This window comes from Propithecus coquereli, unplaced genomic scaffold (genome assembly GCF_000956105.1).
Source record: "Propithecus coquereli isolate 6110/MARCELLA unplaced genomic scaffold, Pcoq_1.0 Scaffold81, whole genome shotgun sequence".
NCBI lineage: Eukaryota > Metazoa > Chordata > Mammalia > Primates > Indriidae > Propithecus > Propithecus coquereli.
This window is the reverse complement of record NW_012154285.1, coordinates 5491299-5508163: the sequence shown is the minus strand read 5'-3', so window position 1 is coordinate 5508163 and position 16865 is coordinate 5491299. Positions and strand designations below refer to the sequence as shown.

Genomic DNA, 16865 nt, shown 5'->3' with positions numbered 1-16865 from the left:
GAGCCACCGCGCCCAGCCTGTTCAGCCTATTCTGAATTTAGCAAAGTGAACATATTAGGGAGCACAAGCTGTAATATCACTTAGCCTTTCAAATAAAATGGGTACATTTCCCCCCTTTTACACAATAAGAAACAGACCCTTCTTTGTTTCTGACTGGTCGCCAAAGGGAATGCTGTATGATCATTTCAGGTGCAGATGCAGCTACAATGTCAGAAGGCCCCATGTCCTCTCTCTCCAGCTGGTGACGCCATGTAGTGCAGGGATAATGCTGTTTCTGTGAGTAATGAGAGCCGAGGCGGCTCCTGTGATGAATGAGGACACCTGTCATACAAATCACCTCCATTAGAAGACCCTCTCACTAATTATGAGAACCAGTGAGAAACCAACTGGAGGTGTACCTGCCTGGCTTTGGTGGGCTGCGCTGAATCACATGCATATACTGCCTCTTCATTAACGCCTTCAGATAGTTTGCATTGTACATCTTAGCAATACTGCACAGATACCGCTTCTGGATTATGGTGAGGTCTGGATGCTAAAAGATGGAATAAGAGGATTTATAGTCTGCATTGTAGAACAGAAGTTGGCAATATTCCTTACCTGAAAGGATGAATGTTCAGAAGAGTTGTACCATCTGTACATTTTACTTAAGCAAATTCAATTATGTTAACATGGCCCAAAGAGAAAGAAATGGTCATTTAAACAGTGCACGTGGCTCTGCTTGCCATTCCACTCAAGTGATTCAGATGCCCTATAAGGTTCAAGAACCCACTGCCTAGAGGAACAAGGAAAGAGTGACTCTGCAGTTCTGTCATCAAGTCTTACTTCCTGTGTGCCTCTCAGTGTGGACATCTTGCCTTCTCAATATGACTTTTTTAGATATAACATAGTACCTAAAAGCAACCCAGTTACTCAACTTAGTCTGAACTAAAGCAAGTCTTTTCTAGCACCGTAAGAATAACTGTGTTGGACATACTGCGGGACAGTATGCTGGTCTGTGATCCAGGTAATCTTGACTGAGATTTCCATTGTACTTGCTGATTTTAGAATGCTCACTTAAGATGCAAGACTCCACTACACATGCATGCATACATACACACAGGATTTACTTTACTGAATAGGTAGTAAACTCAGGGAAAAGTCAAAATATTACAAAATTTTACCCTAATTCTCACATTGTCTTAGAGATGATACTTTTAGCAGTTACGATCTTCAATGAGTAGTATAAGTCAACAGTTCTAAAATCCTTATTGTCATTTTCTTTACCTGCTTTCTTGTTATTTTGTAGTCCTTGAGGGAAATCTTTATGGGGTTGGGTTTTTATTTCTAAGATGGAACTTTCTTCCAGCATCTTTGTTGTTGGGGCATTGAGCTTCCTGAGTAAAAATACATTAGATCTGCAGCATCCTAAAGCCCTGAAAGAATTCTTATGACAAGGGATCTATAATCCTTGCATTCGTTCTTAAGTTTATTGACTCCTAGATAACATGCTGGATATACCTTGTCATCTGCAGTGCCTTAACCTCCCAGTAGCTTATCTTTAATAAAAAAGTTCAGCTCTGAATACAAAGAGCATTGGTATTTAAATATTTCTCTGTTAGCATACCTTTAGAAAGGATGCATCATCCATCATTGACTTAGGCATGTGAATTCTTTGAATTTGAGGAGTTTTCCATACCTCTTGCAGCTTGGCTATGTGTGAGTCCATTTTGTGTCCATCTTTGATTCTATCTGTAGGCAAGGACATTATCACGGGAATTTCAGAGATGAAGATAAACTCAAAAAATTTAGTTATTAAGATCTATACAGTTACATGTATCCTGGAATAGTATTATTTATATCAGACTATTAACTTTGAAGAGATTGTATGATATGCCATTTAGTTTTACAGCACACAAACATCTAAGATACTTATAAATATTATAACTATACATCATTACATATGGACTACATTATTTGGAACTCAGCTGAGATGCAAAATATTGACAGTAAGACTTTTTTAATCATGTCAGAAACATACTAAACAGGAAATATAAATGCAGGATTTGTACTTTAAAGATTTACATTCTTCATATGACTTGAGTATATAGTTTTAAAAATCTGTATCAGACTCAAGATAGAATACTACAAATTTTATGCCTTTAATGATGTAGTGTTAGGGCTTTGTAGAAATGTATCAAAATTTATTTTTACATAGCTTCAGTTATTTCACTGTTTTAATATGGATTTAGGCAGAATAAAACAATAGCCTTGTAGTAAAAGTAAAAGTTGTGCTGGGCGTGGTGGCTTATGCCTGTAATCCAAGCACTTCTGGAGATCAAGGTGGGAGGATCGCTAGAGGCCAGGAGTTCAAGACCAGCCTGAGCAATAGAGCAAGAACCCGTCTCTACAAAAAATTTTTTAAAACAGTAGCTGGGTGTGGTGGTGCGCACCCATAGTCCTAGCTACTCTGGACGCTGAGGCAGGAGGATTGTTTGAGCCTAGGAGTTGGAGGCTTCAGTGAGCTATGATAATGCCACTGCCTTCCAGCCTGGATGACAGAGTGAGACCTGTGTCTTAAAAAAAAAAATCTAGATTCAATGCCAGGAGTTGGCTATTATGTTTATATTAAATAATAGAATAAGACCTTAAGTCCAAATACAGAGGGAAACAATAAAACACTTATATTGACTACTAGCCCTGTTTTCCTCCAATTATAAACAGCAATACACATTGTTCATTATAGATTTGTGAAGTATATTAAGTGTAAAAAAAGGGAAAAAAACCTTTATCCTAACATCTACTAGTAATTATTTTTAAACATTGTGATATACTGTCTTTCAGAGGTTTTACTAGGCATATCTGTATTGTTTTTATTTCCTTTTTTTAGAAACAAGGTCTCACTCTGTTGCCCAGGCTGGAGTGCAGTGGCACAACCATAGCTCAATGTAACCTCAAATTCCTGGACTCAAGCAATCCTGCCTTGGCTACCCTGAGTAGCTGGCATGACAGACACACATCACTGTGCCCAGCTAAGTTGTTAAAAATTTTTGTAGAGACGAGATCTTGCTATGTTGTCCAGGCTGGTCTCAAATGCCTGGGCTCAAGCGATCCTCCAGCCACCGCCTCCAAAAGCACTGGGATTACAGAGGTGAGCCATCTCTGTTTGTTTGAGTAGGGTCCTATGGTATATAACCCTTTCATTTTTATTTTGATATTTGTTTAGAAATTTTGCTTTCATATAACAACCAATCTACCTCATATACTGATCATTGTTAACATTTCTTCTTTTATTATTTCACTCCACATCTGGGATGGAATATATTGTATTAATTCTGTTTTCTGTTTGTGTTTTATTTATTTTTACATTTAACTGTAGTTGGTAAGAATTTCGATGAGAAATCTACATTAATGAACCTATAGTGTAATACATATTAAAAATGGCCACATTATTTATTTACATATATATATGCCCATATATATGTGTATATATTTTTTTCCTAGGTAACTGTAAGGAGTATACATTTTACAGGAAAAACAAAATGAACCCAGGTTTATATATCACTGAATTTAAATGAAACATTTAAAAGCTACTATAACTACTATAAAGACACACACACACACACACACACACACACACACACACACACCCCTAAGGTCAGTTAACTCCACCTCCTCTCCCAAGGGATAATAAAGCAATTAATCAGAGGCCTCTGGGCACTTGTCTTACTCTCTTAACTCCAGCAAAGAAGAGGTATTTGAAAGCTCTTTTATTTCAAATGAGAGAAAAATATCAGCAATGAGAAATATTTCATGTTCTTTGAAGCTGTTCAATTTAAAATTTTTCCTTTAATTATATATAAACCCCAGGCTGTGCTTGGTGCTTTTCAACCAACATCAGTTATAAACACAGTTCTTTTAGGATTCATTGTTAATTTCAAAAATGTTTGATGTGAGATAGACTATATTAACAGAAGAGAAAGAACCTGCAAGATTGCTCTTTGAAATCTTAAAGACTAAGTTCACCAGGGATGCTAATAAAGTCTATTTTTAAAACTCTATTATATACGTAGTTACAGGCAAATTAGATTCTCTGAACCATTTATTTGTAGATATTAGCTGCTTTATATGCAATACTCACCAGTACCTTTAGAATTCTGGTAGTAAGAATGTCCAGCTGATCTGTTAAAAAATTATATAAACAATATGCAATAATTGACAGCTTTATAAGCACTAAAGAACATATTTCAAATGAAAAAAGTATTACATATGCTTTTTGCTTTTCATGTTTCTATCAGACATAGTGTCTTGCAAATTTTCTCCTGTAATTCTGGTTAAATCCTAAAGGTTCCAAGGTTTTTCAACGTGAGTTATTTGAGATTTTCCCATGATAGAAAGGATTTATTTTAGGCCAGATTTGCTCTTAATTTTATGGCTTGCTAATCTAATTCCAATAGTGAGCTCAATAAAACAGTTTGGGCTCCTGTTGCTTTCCATGATATTTTCTTGCTCTCTTTATCTTTAATAAAGCAATTTGAGTATTGAAAAAACTATCCTTTGAGTAGTACTTAAGGTGTGTTGGAACTGATAAATTAGTCTGTAATGTTTCTAATTTTGTACAAGTTCTTTTTTTCTTTTCTCAAATTAAAACAAAACATACTTCCTTTCCTCTCCCTGCAATTTATTCAATAACCAAGAGTTCACTGATCTCCTAATAAACTACGATCCAGCAGTCTGCCAAGAACTGAAGAACAGAACGGAAGACCCCATCCCATCTTTAAGAAGTCTCCAGTAGCACCAGATATAAAAACGATGGCCCCAGGTGCAGCAGGGCCATGACTGTGCGCTGAACTGGACAGCAAACGCCCTGCAGCTCGTGCTTTTAGGGAATAAAGGAAGGAGGTGACGAGGGGGTATTCGCCTCCAGCAGTGATTTCAGCAGCTAAATGTCTTCGTCTAGGAACAGTAATAAAAACCTGCTCAAAATGAAATGGATTTATGAAGACAGGAACTTCAGTGAGAAGAAAATGTCAAGATCAAGGTGCCTTTTAACTACCAGTTAACACTTGCGTAATTTGCCAGAGCATTATCTAGTGGGCCCAGTGCGTACCTCAAGATAAACACGGTATGTTATGTCTAAAGAAATTCACTGTTAATTTAAATGGTCCTGAAATGTCTATAAATAAATTTTCAAAGTTGGAAAAAAAAAATCCACAAAGTCATCTGTCAAATTAGCGAACAGAAACCCTCATTCGACAGAAAGGTGGCTACTGTCTCGCACAAGGAACTGGTTTATAGACTTGGAAGCCCTCCATTAAGCTGGGAGATGTTTTCTCCCTCCTCTGTCCCCCGCCATCCTGGCCTTTTGTAGATTCAGTACCGTGGCCAGACGGCAATTTCCCCGGCATGTTTCGCAGCGCCTCCTCGGGGCAGAAGGAAGCACGCAGGCGACTGTCGCAGTCACCGCCGTCTCGTCAATGCACCAAACGCTCCTCTCCGCTCAGAAGCCCTTCCCCTCAGCAGCCAGTCAGCCTCCATATTTCCCACCCAGTCCACAACAAACGTTCTCCCCGCCTCTCCGTGAGTGCACCGAGGACCAGACCGTGAGAGGAGCAGCCAGCCCCCCACTCCAGGGGGTGTGCGACCCCGGGCGGGCGCCATCCTCTCGACTCCCCAGGGCCCCAGCCTCACCCGCCGCCGCCACCCTCGGTCCCAGCCGCTGCGGGCGGCCCTGCGGAAGAGCTGCTCTCTGTCCAGTCGGACCCTGGGCCCCGGCCCGGCATCTCCGCAGTGCCCGGCCGCGAGCTGTGTGCGGGAGAACCTGTCCCCGCTCCCCGCGCCGTCAGCACGCGTGCGTCAGGCGGTGAGGTACTGGCGCAAAGAGGCGAATGGCGCCGGATTCTAGCCCCCTCCGAAGCCGTCCGGACCCTGCCCGAATAGCTTCGGGAGAGCGAGGGCAGCCTGGCGACCCTGAGTTAACTTCGGGGAGGGGCGGGAGGAGGGGTCTTTGGTAGACCGCGCGTCTGCACGTCTGCATCTCTCTGTGGGAGCGATGCGTCACGGCGGGGAGATATACATGTCCCTAAAACAAAAGGTGCCTTCCACCTCAGTATTCCAGACTCGCAGCACATTTATTTGCAAATCTTGGGTATCACCATATAGGTCAAATGCCAGTATGCAAACCATGGACCAAAGAACCCGCCGCAGGGATGCTAAGCGTTGTCCGTTGACCGTTATCACCTAGGCAACCAGGCTTAGCTTGTATCCCATCTGCCGATTTTCGCCAACTATTTGTGCGCACGCGCAAGACCCTCTCCACCACCCGCCACCCCCCCGCCCTACGCCCTGTTTCCTCGGGGCGAGTTTCTCATGAAGTTTGGCCTGTGGGATGCTCCGTAGTCAGAGGTGTGGCAGAACGGGAGACACAAAAGGAATTGGGATTGGGATTGGTTCGCACTTCACGTTCCCGGAATTCAGTGGCCGTCGCGCGCAGGCTGGAGAGAGTGTGTCTGGCGGTCTGGTAATCCCGGTAGCAGACATGCCTCGGTACGCGCAGCTGGTCATGGGCCCCGCAGGCAGCGGGAAGGTGAGGATTTGGGGAGAGTCGGAGCTCGTGGGAAGCAGGGGTTCGAGTCTTGAGGGAGGGACCGCAGGGTGTGTGTGCCGGGGACCCTAGAGACACAGCGCAACTCGCTTCTGCAGTTTCGCTCCCCTTTTTGTTGTCTTAAAAGGGGGAACAGTGGTAGTTGTTAATATTTATTGGATACTTATGCCCCCACCGCATTTATTTCCACAACCACCCTGTGAGATAGATCCTGTTATTGCCATCTTACAGAAAATGAGACACAGAAAGGTTAATTAAGTTCTTTGCCCAGGATCGCACAACTAGTAAGTTACGGCCAGAATTTGAATCCAGTTTTCTAACTCCAGAGTCCGGCCCTGTCTCGCTCCCAGGAGATTGAAGTGGGATCTCATGTAATTACTGTTTCTCAGAGCTTGAGACATGGATTCCTGAGGTGATTTTAGGTGGTACGTGAACCTGCCATTAAGGAACATCGGAGGCCGGCGCAGTAGTTCACGCCTATAATCCCAGTGCTTTGGGAGGTGGAGGCGGGAGGATCGGTTGAGGCCAGGAGTTCATGACCAGCCTGGGCAACATAACGGACCCTGTCTCTACAAAAGAATATAAAATAACAAAGGGAGAAAAATTAGCCGGGCGTGGTGGCGTGTGCCTGTAGTTCTGAGGAGGCTGAAGCAGAAGGATGGATCCCTTGAGCCCAGAAGTTGGAGGTTATACAGTGAGCTATGATTGTGCCACTGCCCTCCAGCCTAGGTGACAGAGTGAGACCCTGTATCTTTAAAAAAAAAAAAAAAATCAGATTGTATATTGAGAAAGTTGTTCTCTTTTCAGTTCTCTTTCAGTTCTTCACATTCAAGTGAAATTGGGCATGGTCCTAGAGTATCTTCACCACTTCTTTAATCTCCATGTCTTTTCAGAGAGCAGGTCTTAGACTCAGAGCTTTTCATAGATACCTGTATTTAGCTAAAATCAAAATCATTTTAAAGTTTTATGTAATTTTATAGTTACCTTGACATTATGATAAATATAACTAGTTTTCTGTTTGCAATTGAGAAATTTTTTTTCTTGTAAACAAATATTAAGGGAATAATGTTGGAGGCATACAAATACAGTAGCAATAGTGAAGATATTGATCAAATAACAAGTGTGGGAAACAGTCTGGAGCTGTTGTGTAGCTTCAGTCTTTAATTTAACAAACACACTGTTCTAAGCCATTGACCTATTCTGGGCACAGGCCATGTACATGTGACTAAGATATGGCCCTTACCTACCCAGAGCCTGTAGTCTGTTTTGGAAGACAGACAGGTGGCTTGTCAATTAAGACACAGTATGATGCATGGAGAGGGCATCCAGGCAGAGAACAGTGTGTGTAAAGGCACTGAGGGGGAAAGCATGATGGAGGTTGTTTCTATATTCTATATTAATTTTGGACCGATTGTGTCAGATCTTTCTATAAATTGTTGATGCCTACTATCAGAAACACTTAGTAAGCATGTTCTTTATGGCAGGCACTGTTTTGGGCCTTGGGGATTGTGTGAGGAACAAAACACACACATAAAATCCCTGCCGTTGTGGAGCTTGTATTCAAACGTGAGTCAGTCAGTTTGAAATAATGACCAAGCATTTATTATGTACCAGGTACTATGCTAGTCCCTGGGCTTACAAAACTAAATAAGATACATCTCTTCCTTTAAACAGAGGATGGAGAGGATGGGACAGACAAGCAGCCTAGAGATTTTTTTTTTTGAGACAGGTTCTCTCTGTTGCCCAGGCTAGAGTGCAGTGGTGTCATCATATCTCACTGCAACCTCAAACTCCTGGGTTCAAGCAATTCTCCTGCCCCAGCCTCCCGGGTAGTACCATGCTTGGCTAATTTTTCTACTTGCAGAGACAGGGTCTCACTCTTGCTCAGGCTAGTGTGGAACTCTGGCCTTAAGTGATCCTCCCACCTTAGCCTCCCAAAGTGCTGGGATTACAGGCATGAGCCACCATGCCTGGCCAAGCCTAGAGATGTTAACGTAGTACAGTAACAACTACATGGGAGATAATTTGCAAACTGATAGCCCACCTCCAGTCTATTTAGTTAAACTATACAAGTCAGACAAGGCTTCTTGGGTGTGGCTCTGGGTCAAAAATAAATAAATAAATAAACTATACGAGTTCTAGTGGAGACACTATCTGTTAGGTGCTGCACTATGTAAGCAGAAATCTTCCCTTCATTCATTCATTTACTTTTTAGAGACAGGGTCTGGCTCTGTGGCCCAGGCTGGAGTGCAATGGCCCAATCATAGCTAACTGTAATCTTCAACTCCTGGGCTCAAGTGATCCTCTCACCTCAGCCTCGGAGTGGCTGAGACTACAGACACATGCCACCATGCTTGGCTAATTTTTAAATTTTTTGTAGAAACAGGGTTTCAATATGTTACCCAGGCTGACCTAGAACTCCTAGCCTCAGGCAGTCCTCCTGCCTTGGCCTGGAAAAGTGCTGGGAGTACAGGCATGAGCTACCATGCCTGGCCAATCTTTAAATACCTCTTGTCACTCATTAGAGCAGTAAGGAGCCTTAGTGATCACAAAGGACACACCAATTAGAGACAAGAAAATCGATGGGCAGAGTAGAGAAGCAGCTTCCCCAGAGTTAACCATGAGTCTAATCTGGGTCTGGATCTGCAGCCCAGTTAGATGTCCTGACCTCCAGCCCCCTGTCTTTTTGTTTTTTTGAGACAGAGTCTCACTCTTTTGCCCGGGCTAGAGTGAGTGCCGTGGCATCAGCCTAGCTCACAGCAACCTCAAACTCCTGGGCTCAAGTGATCCTCCTGCCTCAGCCTCCCAGTAGCTGGGACTACAGGCATGTGCCACCATGCCCGGCTAATTTTTTCTATATATTTTTAGTTGTCCAATTAATTTCTTTCTAATTTTAGTAGAGACGGGGTCTCGCTCTTTCTCAGGCTGGTTTCGAACTCCTGAGCTCAAACAATCCGCCTGTCTCGGCCTCCCAGAGAGCTAGGATTACAGGCGTGAGCCACCGCGCCCGGCCAGCCCCCTGTCTTTTTCCCTTGTTTTCAGTCAGCATCTTGGTTGAAGAAGGTGTAGTTTTGTCCTTAGTGGACACTGCCCCAAAAGGGGTGGAGAATCCTTCTGGGGGTATAGAGGGTAGCACACTACCTGTTGCTCTAACCTCCCATGCCTTGTGACATTACAGAGCACCTATTGTGCCACCATGGTCCAGCACTGTGAAGCCCTCAACAGGTCGGTCCAAGTTGTAAACCTAGATCCAGCAGCAGAACACTTCAACTACCCTGTGATGGCTGGTAAGTCCGCATTGGCGCCTTCCCCCTCCTTCAGGAGCAATAAGGGTGGGAGAGCTGAAAAATTAATTATTACAGTCTGGTTCTCTGGTTTCATGGTGAACAGCATGAGGCCGAGAGTCGTTTGGTGACATCTGTTCACGGTGGTGTGTGTAACGGTATCCTTTCTTGGTCTTTGATGTAAGACTTAAATGTGAGTGGACTCCTCCCTCAGCACCCTCCCCTTCTGTCCCTTTTGTGCTTCGTCCTGCTGTAGTGAATCCGGTTAACTGCTGGTCACTGTAAGTGAGCAGGCTGGTGTTTTTTAAAATTCTTTTAATTTGTTCATTCAAGTGTCTGTTGAACACCTGTTTGATGCCACCAGGGTTATATCAGAGAACAAGGCAAACACCATCCCTGTCCTCATCACCCTTTTAGTGAGGGTGATAAGCAATAAACAAAATGATAAACGTGTTGCAGAATGTGGTCAGGACTGTGGACAGGCTGATGAGAAGGACTAACCAGGAGAGGTTGCTTCAGGTAGGATGATCACGGACGGTGTCTCTGAGGAGGGGATTTTTGAGCCCAGACCTGCAGAGTGGTAATGTGCTCATGACTCTGGGGAAGGACCTTCCAAAGTGAGGAACATCAAGGTCAGTAAATAGCCTAGAGGTGAGAAGGGGTTTGGTATGTTCCAGAAAAGAAAAGATGTCAGTGAGCAGAAGCGTGAGTAAAGGAAAGAAGTGGGTAGCGGTAGCAGGACATGAGAAGTTTAGATTTTATCCTGTCAACAGTGGAATGCCACTAGAGGGTTTTAAGCAGAGGAGAGGATTGATATCTGATTTGTGTTTTTAAAGGTAACTCAGGCACTCAGGTGAAAAATGGACTCTCGGGGGTCAAGCGTTAAGCAGGGACCAGCAATGCAGCTATTGTAGCTGTCGTGCCCACCGTGACTAGGGTGGTCGTGGTGGAGATGTAAAGAAGCAGACACATGCAGTTCATATTTTGCAAGTAGAATAAAGAGCATTTTGTGGGGGATGGAACCAAGACAGTATAGGAAAGTGAGGAATCAAGGGTGACTCATAGGTTTCTGACTTGAGCTGTTAAGTGCGTGATATCATTTACCAAGGAGAGAGACAAGCCATGCAAGCTTTGGGGCAGTTGTCTTTGCACTGACTAAGCTGGAGATGTCTAGTAGATATGTAAGAGGTAATTGGATGTAATAGTCTGGAATTCAGACTTGAGGGCTGGCCTGGAGGTATAAATTCGGGGGTCAGCAGCATTTAGCACATAAAGCACATTTAGCACAGGACTGGATGAGATCACTTGGGCAGGGGACTGTGGTTAGAGAAAAGGACCCAGGACTGAGCCTCGAAGTCCTCTGATCTTCAGAGGTCTGGTAGAGGAAGTGGAAACAGTTTGACAACTGGAGGGAACTGTGAGGGTAAGAGGAAGTTTAGTTTTAAGATTGGAGAAGCTAACTGGGTTATACTTGTATGCTGAAGAGAACGATCCAATAGAAAGAGAAACTGCAGATGCCAGAGAGAGTGAAAATACCTGCAGGAATGACTGCCAGAATGAGGGAGAGGGGATCCCAAAGAAGTGGGGGCTTTTGCCTTTGCTAGAAATGAGGTGTTTCTTTCACTGGAACAGGGGAGAAGGTGGGCAGTAGGCATCATGTGGGAATATGGGAAATTCTCTTTCCTTGGCTTGTGATTTCTATTAATGATGTGTGTGTTGTCGTCAGCTGAGAGTGTCTGCAAGTGGGTAGGGTTGGGGGAGACAGGTTGAAGGGAGAGGAGGAGATGTGAAATGCTCATCTTCCTTGAGAAGAAGGCATGGAATTGCTTGGGATTGTTTGGTTGCAGCAAACAGAAAGCACTCTAGCTAGCTTTAATAAAAAGACGATTTATTAGAAGGAATGAGGGGACCTCTCAAAAAAGCTAAAAACAAAACTTTATGAGAGACTAGAACCATAAACACAAAAACAGGAGCAAGGCCAGCTTTCTGCCTGTCTCTGTCTTTTTCCTCCCTGTTACATACCAGCTTTCTTTGCTCTAGGATGCATGTGACCCAGCAAGGTCCCTCCAACCCCTGGTTCATATCACTTTCTGGTCCAAGTGTTTTATTGACTGACGAATGTCCTTGATTCATCCTTTTAGAAGGCTAATTTTATTATCCCAATTTGGGTCAGTTGTTTATCTCTGGGGAAAGGAGAAAATAATAATTTAAAATAATTTAAAAAATAGCCAGGCATGATGGTATGTACCTGAGCCCTAACTACTTGGGAGGCTGAGGCAGAAGGATCACTTCATTTGAGCCCAGGAGTTCATGGCTGCAGGGAGCTTTAATTGCACCACTGCGCTTCAGTCTGGGCAACAGAGCAAGACTTTGTCTCTAAAATAAATAAATAAATACATATATACATACATACATGCATACCTAAGGTAGCAAATTCTAATATTGATTTCTAAAAATTGATAAGAAAACCCCACACAAATTATGAATAGAGTTTTTTAAGCCCTTCCTGTTGGTGATTTAGATATATAGTTCATACCCTTTGTCCCCAAGATAAGGAAAGTGAGGCTCAGGGAGGTTACGTAGCTTCTCTAGGATCATTGTGTTAAGAAATGGTAGTTGGTTTTCTTTCTTTGGTTTTGTTTTACTTTTTTTGGAATAGGTAATACATATTCACACGGTTCAAAAGGCAAAAGGTATAAAAGAGTAAGTACGCAGGAAAACATCTCCCTCCTAGCTCTGTGTCCCAGCAATCGGCTCTCCTTGCTAGAGGCAGCCAGTGTTACCTGCTTCTGGTGTGTCCTTCCATAGATGGTCTGTGCATATCAAATTCAATACATATATGCATTAAGTGAACGTAGTGAATTTTTATCTTTTTTTTTTGTAGTACAAATGATGGCATTCTTACACAGTTCTGCACCTTGCATTTTCTGTTTAACAGCATACTTGAGAGATTGTATTATATCAATACTTACAGAAATTCCCCCTTTTGTGGCTGCATAATATTCCATTGTCTGGCTGTACAGTAATTTACTTGCTCAGTTCCCTATTAATAATTATTAGTCAGGTTACAATTTTCAAATGGACACTTATATTCTGGGCCCTTTCTGTCCCTTTCAGACATCCGAGAACTGATCGAGGTGGATGATGTGATGGAGGACGATTCTCTGAGGTTTGGTCCCAATGGAGGATTGGTATTTTGCATGGAGTACTTTGCCAATAATTTCGACTGGCTAGAGAACTGTCTTGGCCATGTAGAGGACGACTACATCCTTTTTGATTGTCCAGGTAAGTCAGTAATTTCAATGTGTTATTTTTCTTGAAGTCGTGATAGTTGTCCTCAGTGGGAGAAAGTGGAGTGAGCATTTGTAGCTCTAAACTTTACTGCAGTCAGGTACCAAGCTCTCATTTGTTGGCTCTAATTCATTTTTTTTTTTATTTTTTTATTTTTTTTTAGAAATAGAGATGAGGTCTCGCACTTGCTCAGGCTGGTCTCGAACTCCTGAGCTCAAGTGATCCTCCCACCTCGGCTTCCCAGAGTTCTAGGATTACAGGCATGAGCCACCGTGCCCGGCCTCTAATTCATTTTTGAGTTTATCAAGTGCTTGCTTTGTATACTGGGAATATGATAGAGAGCATGGCAGCCATATTCTCTGCCCTCAGGGAGCTCACAGTCCAGCAGAGTTCTAGACAGTATGAACAAAAATCACCCAAATGATATTTAATATTTATTTTGACAGGTATCCTACAGGAATAGCACAGATGGTCACAGAGCAGGGAGATTAGGAAGGCTTGTGATCCAGTGTGGCCTTTAGGCTGGGCCCGAGAGTGAAGGTAAGGGAAACAGTGGTCCAGGCAGAGGACACACCATGCTGACACTGGTGGCAGAAAGGAACAAGGCAGGCTGCAGGCACTGAAAAGGCTGGTGTGGCTGAAACATAGTAAACAGAGGAAATCAGCCAGGCACAGTGGCTGAGGCTGGAGGATCCCTTGAGCCCAGGAGTTCAAGGTTGCAGTGAGCTATGATGATGCCAGTGCACTCTAGCCAGGGAGACAGAGTGAGACTCTGTCTCAAAAAAATAAAAATAGAAAATAAAAGAATAAAACAAATATGTAACATTCTTGTAATGTTCTTTATGTAGGTCAGATTGAGTTGTACACTCACCTGCCTGTGATGAAACAGCTGGTCCAGCAGCTGGAACAGTGGGAGTTCCGAGTCTGTGGAGTTTTTCTTGTTGATTCGCAGTTCATGGTGGAGTCATTCAAGGTCTGTGGGTAAATCTGTTATAGATTTTTCAATCATGGGTACAAGTGGATGACAGTCTCCTTTAATTGTGGGATTCTGGACATTTCACAAACGATTCTAGAGTTATTTAGTATCTCTTATCATTAAATTATTATGATAATTATTTTTAACTCAAAAATAGTAAATTATGATGTAATAGATTTGGGAGAACTGCTTGCCAAAAAAAATTGAGGCAGATGGCTATTTTGTAAAATGAATAGTCTGTTTTTAATTTTCTGAGGACCTTTTGTCCAGTTTATGAATTGTGTACATCAAATTTTATTTTATTAATAGCTCTTGAGGAATATTAAATGGGAATAGGAATACTGTCTACATTGATATTTATGATCACTGTAGATTAAGTCTACATTTTCTGCCTTATCCTCACCTGTGGGAACCAGGGGTTGAGCATCTGCTTAAGGGACAAGGGACAAGGGACAGTTTTTCTTTATTCCTTGTTGGTTTTTGTTTTTGTTTCTTGAGACAGAGTCTCGCTCTGTCGCCCCAGCTAGAGTGCGGTGGCATCATGATAGCTCACTGCCACCTCAAACTCTTGGGCTCAAATGATCCTTCTGCCTCAACCTCCCAAGTAGCTGGGACCACAGGCACACCTCCACGCCTGGCTAATTTTTTCTATTTTTGGTAGAGACGGGGTCTTGCTCTTGTTCACGCTGGTCTGGAACTCCTGAGCTCAAGTGATCCTCCCGCCTCAGCCTCCCAGAGTGCTAGGATTACAGGCGTGAGCCACCGTGCCCAGCCAGTTTTTCTTTAGTATTATCAATAGCATTTCTTTTACTTAAATCAGTTTTGTTCCAGTGAAGAGTCAAAGCCTCTCTTTATGCAGAGACCAGGTAACTTTGTTGGCAACAGTTGACTCATCTTCCCTTTTCTGTTTCCTCCTTCAGTTTATTTCTGGTATTTTGGCAGCCCTGAGTGCCATGGTCTCTCTAGAAATTCCGCAAGTTAACATCATGACAAAAATGGATCTGCTCAGTAAGAAAGCAAAAAAGGAAATTGAGAAGTGAGTTCACTGGTTTTCTGTTGTTATCAGATCTCAACGGCAGAGACAAACCTTCTGTTTTATTTACATGTGAGGTTTGGTGACTCTATAAATCTAGTTTCCTGACTTATTTTTCCTTTTATTCATCAGTCTTCTCTCTCTCTTTTAAAGATTTCTAGATCCAGACATGTATTCTTTGTTAGAAGATTCTACAAGTAACTTAAGAAGCAAAAAATTCAAAAAATTGACTAAAGCTATATGTGGACTGGTAAGCTTTTTATATTTAGTTTTTTCTAAATGGCCTAATCAAGTGTTTGCCCACATCCAGTCATAGGGAGGCGCTATGGTAATCAGAAGTACAAATGATTGTAAAACTCAAATGTAAGTTGAAAATTACGTATTTTACACAACTTCAGAATAAACCTTTCTTGAAATCCCCAACTCATAGATTGATGACTACAGCATGGTTCGGTTTTTACCTTATGATCAGTCAGATGAAGAAAGCATGAACATCGTATTACAGCATATTGATTTTGCCATTCAGTACGGTGAAGACTTGGAATTTAAAGAACCAAAGGTAATTTCTGATTCAGGGTGTCTATTGGCTTTTGATAATAACATTTGTCATCACTCACTGGCCTCCTGCAAAATCTGGGCAACTCCTTAAATTCGTTTTTTGTTTGTTTGTTTGATTCTGAGACAGAGTCTCGCTCTGTTGCCCAGGCTAGAGTGTAGTGGTGTCATCATAACTCACAGCAACCTCAAACTCCTAGGTTCAAGCCATTCTCCTGCCTCAGACTCCCGAGTAGCTGGGACTACCAGTGTGATCTACCACGCCCAGCCTAAATTAGTTTTTTGTCTTAGTGGCAGCAGTTACCTGGGCTTTTCTGGGTGATCTCTGAAATTGACACCTATGCTTAACAAATGGTACCAGTTTTACTCTACCTTTCGTTGAGGGGATATTATTCAGTCTCTTTGTGCTCAGAGTTTGGGTGTATGTGCCAAGAGGAGATAAAATCCAATTGAATTTAGGCTGCCCTCACATATGTCATATAGTTGGAAAAATCCTATCAACCATGCCTTTCCTTAACAATTACCTATGAGCAACAGCTGGAACTGGTGCTGGGTACTAGTCCCATATAGAGTGTTACCTGAAAGTATTTAAACACATACTAGTTCTAACTGAGGGGAAATGAGTGTGTTTTCTGTTTTGTGTTTCCTTTGTGTCAGGAACCTGAAGATGAGTCTTCCTCTATGTTTGATGAATATTTTCAAGAATGCCAGGGTGAATGAAGAGTTTACTAAATAGTAACTGGATATGAAGAGCTGTGGCCCTATTAGCAGAACCTTCTTCTCTTCGAAGGATGCAATAGTAGAAAGCTATTTATTTTAATGAAAAAAAATAGTACTTGATTGTTTATCAGCAGTATGTCTGAATCAAGTTCTGAGTTATTCTGAAACTGTTGCTGTTTAAAGTGGAATCTTTTAGTATTATTTCAACAGCATCAATTTAGATTTTAAAAGTCAAAATTGCAATGATTGCACATAGATTTGTATATAAATATAAATTAGTACCCGTGCTACAGTTAAGGCCAGTCTAACCTTATTTTTACTGTTTGTGTTGTTTTGAGGGGGGCAGGAATTATTGTAACATGTACATATGTATGTCCCAAAGGGAAAAATCTGGAAGGATATAGATAACACCATTGATAAACAATG

General features: G+C 42.3%; 2 protein-coding genes across 2 annotated transcripts in view; one reads left to right on the top strand and one right to left on the bottom strand.

Moving 5' to 3' along the window:
- Positions 1-5801, bottom strand: part of FAM216A (family with sequence similarity 216, member A) — a 7814-nt gene extending 2013 nt beyond the window's left edge. Inside the window, exons 1-5 of the mRNA XM_012663415.1 lie at positions 5668-5801; positions 4118-4158; positions 1604-1728; positions 403-532; positions 138-321 (exon numbers count right to left, since the gene is read on the bottom strand). Coding sequence (XP_012518869.1) covers positions 138-321; positions 403-532; positions 1604-1728; positions 4118-4158; positions 5668-5759 — 572 coding nt within the window. The 5' untranslated portion in view covers positions 5760-5801. The remainder of the gene's footprint in view (positions 1-137; positions 322-402; positions 533-1603; positions 1729-4117; positions 4159-5667) is intronic.
- A 629-nt stretch (positions 5802-6430) lies between these two features.
- On the top strand, positions 6431-16572 carry GPN3 (GPN-loop GTPase 3). Its single transcript, XM_012663449.1, has 8 exons — positions 6431-6562; positions 9759-9867; positions 12982-13149; positions 14004-14128; positions 15052-15167; positions 15318-15414; positions 15595-15723; positions 16377-16572. Exons 1-8 carry the CDS (start codon positions 6515-6517, stop codon positions 16437-16439), a joined length of 855 nt encoding a protein of 284 aa, XP_012518903.1. The 5' UTR covers positions 6431-6514; the 3' UTR covers positions 16440-16572.
- The last annotated feature ends 293 nt before the right edge of the window (positions 16573-16865 follow it).

Coding starts and splice junctions, on each gene's coding strand:
- GPN3 (XM_012663449.1), top strand. CDS start 6,515: ATGCCTCGGTACGCGCAGCTGGTCATGGGCCCCGCAGGCAGCGGGAAG. Junction 9,868..12,981: donor CAACTACCCTGTGATGGCTG/GTAAGTCCGCAT, acceptor TGTCCCTTTCAG/ACATCCGAGAACTGATCGAG. Junction 15,724..16,376: donor TGGAATTTAAAGAACCAAAG/GTAATTTCTGAT, acceptor CCTTTGTGTCAG/GAACCTGAAGATGAGTCTTC.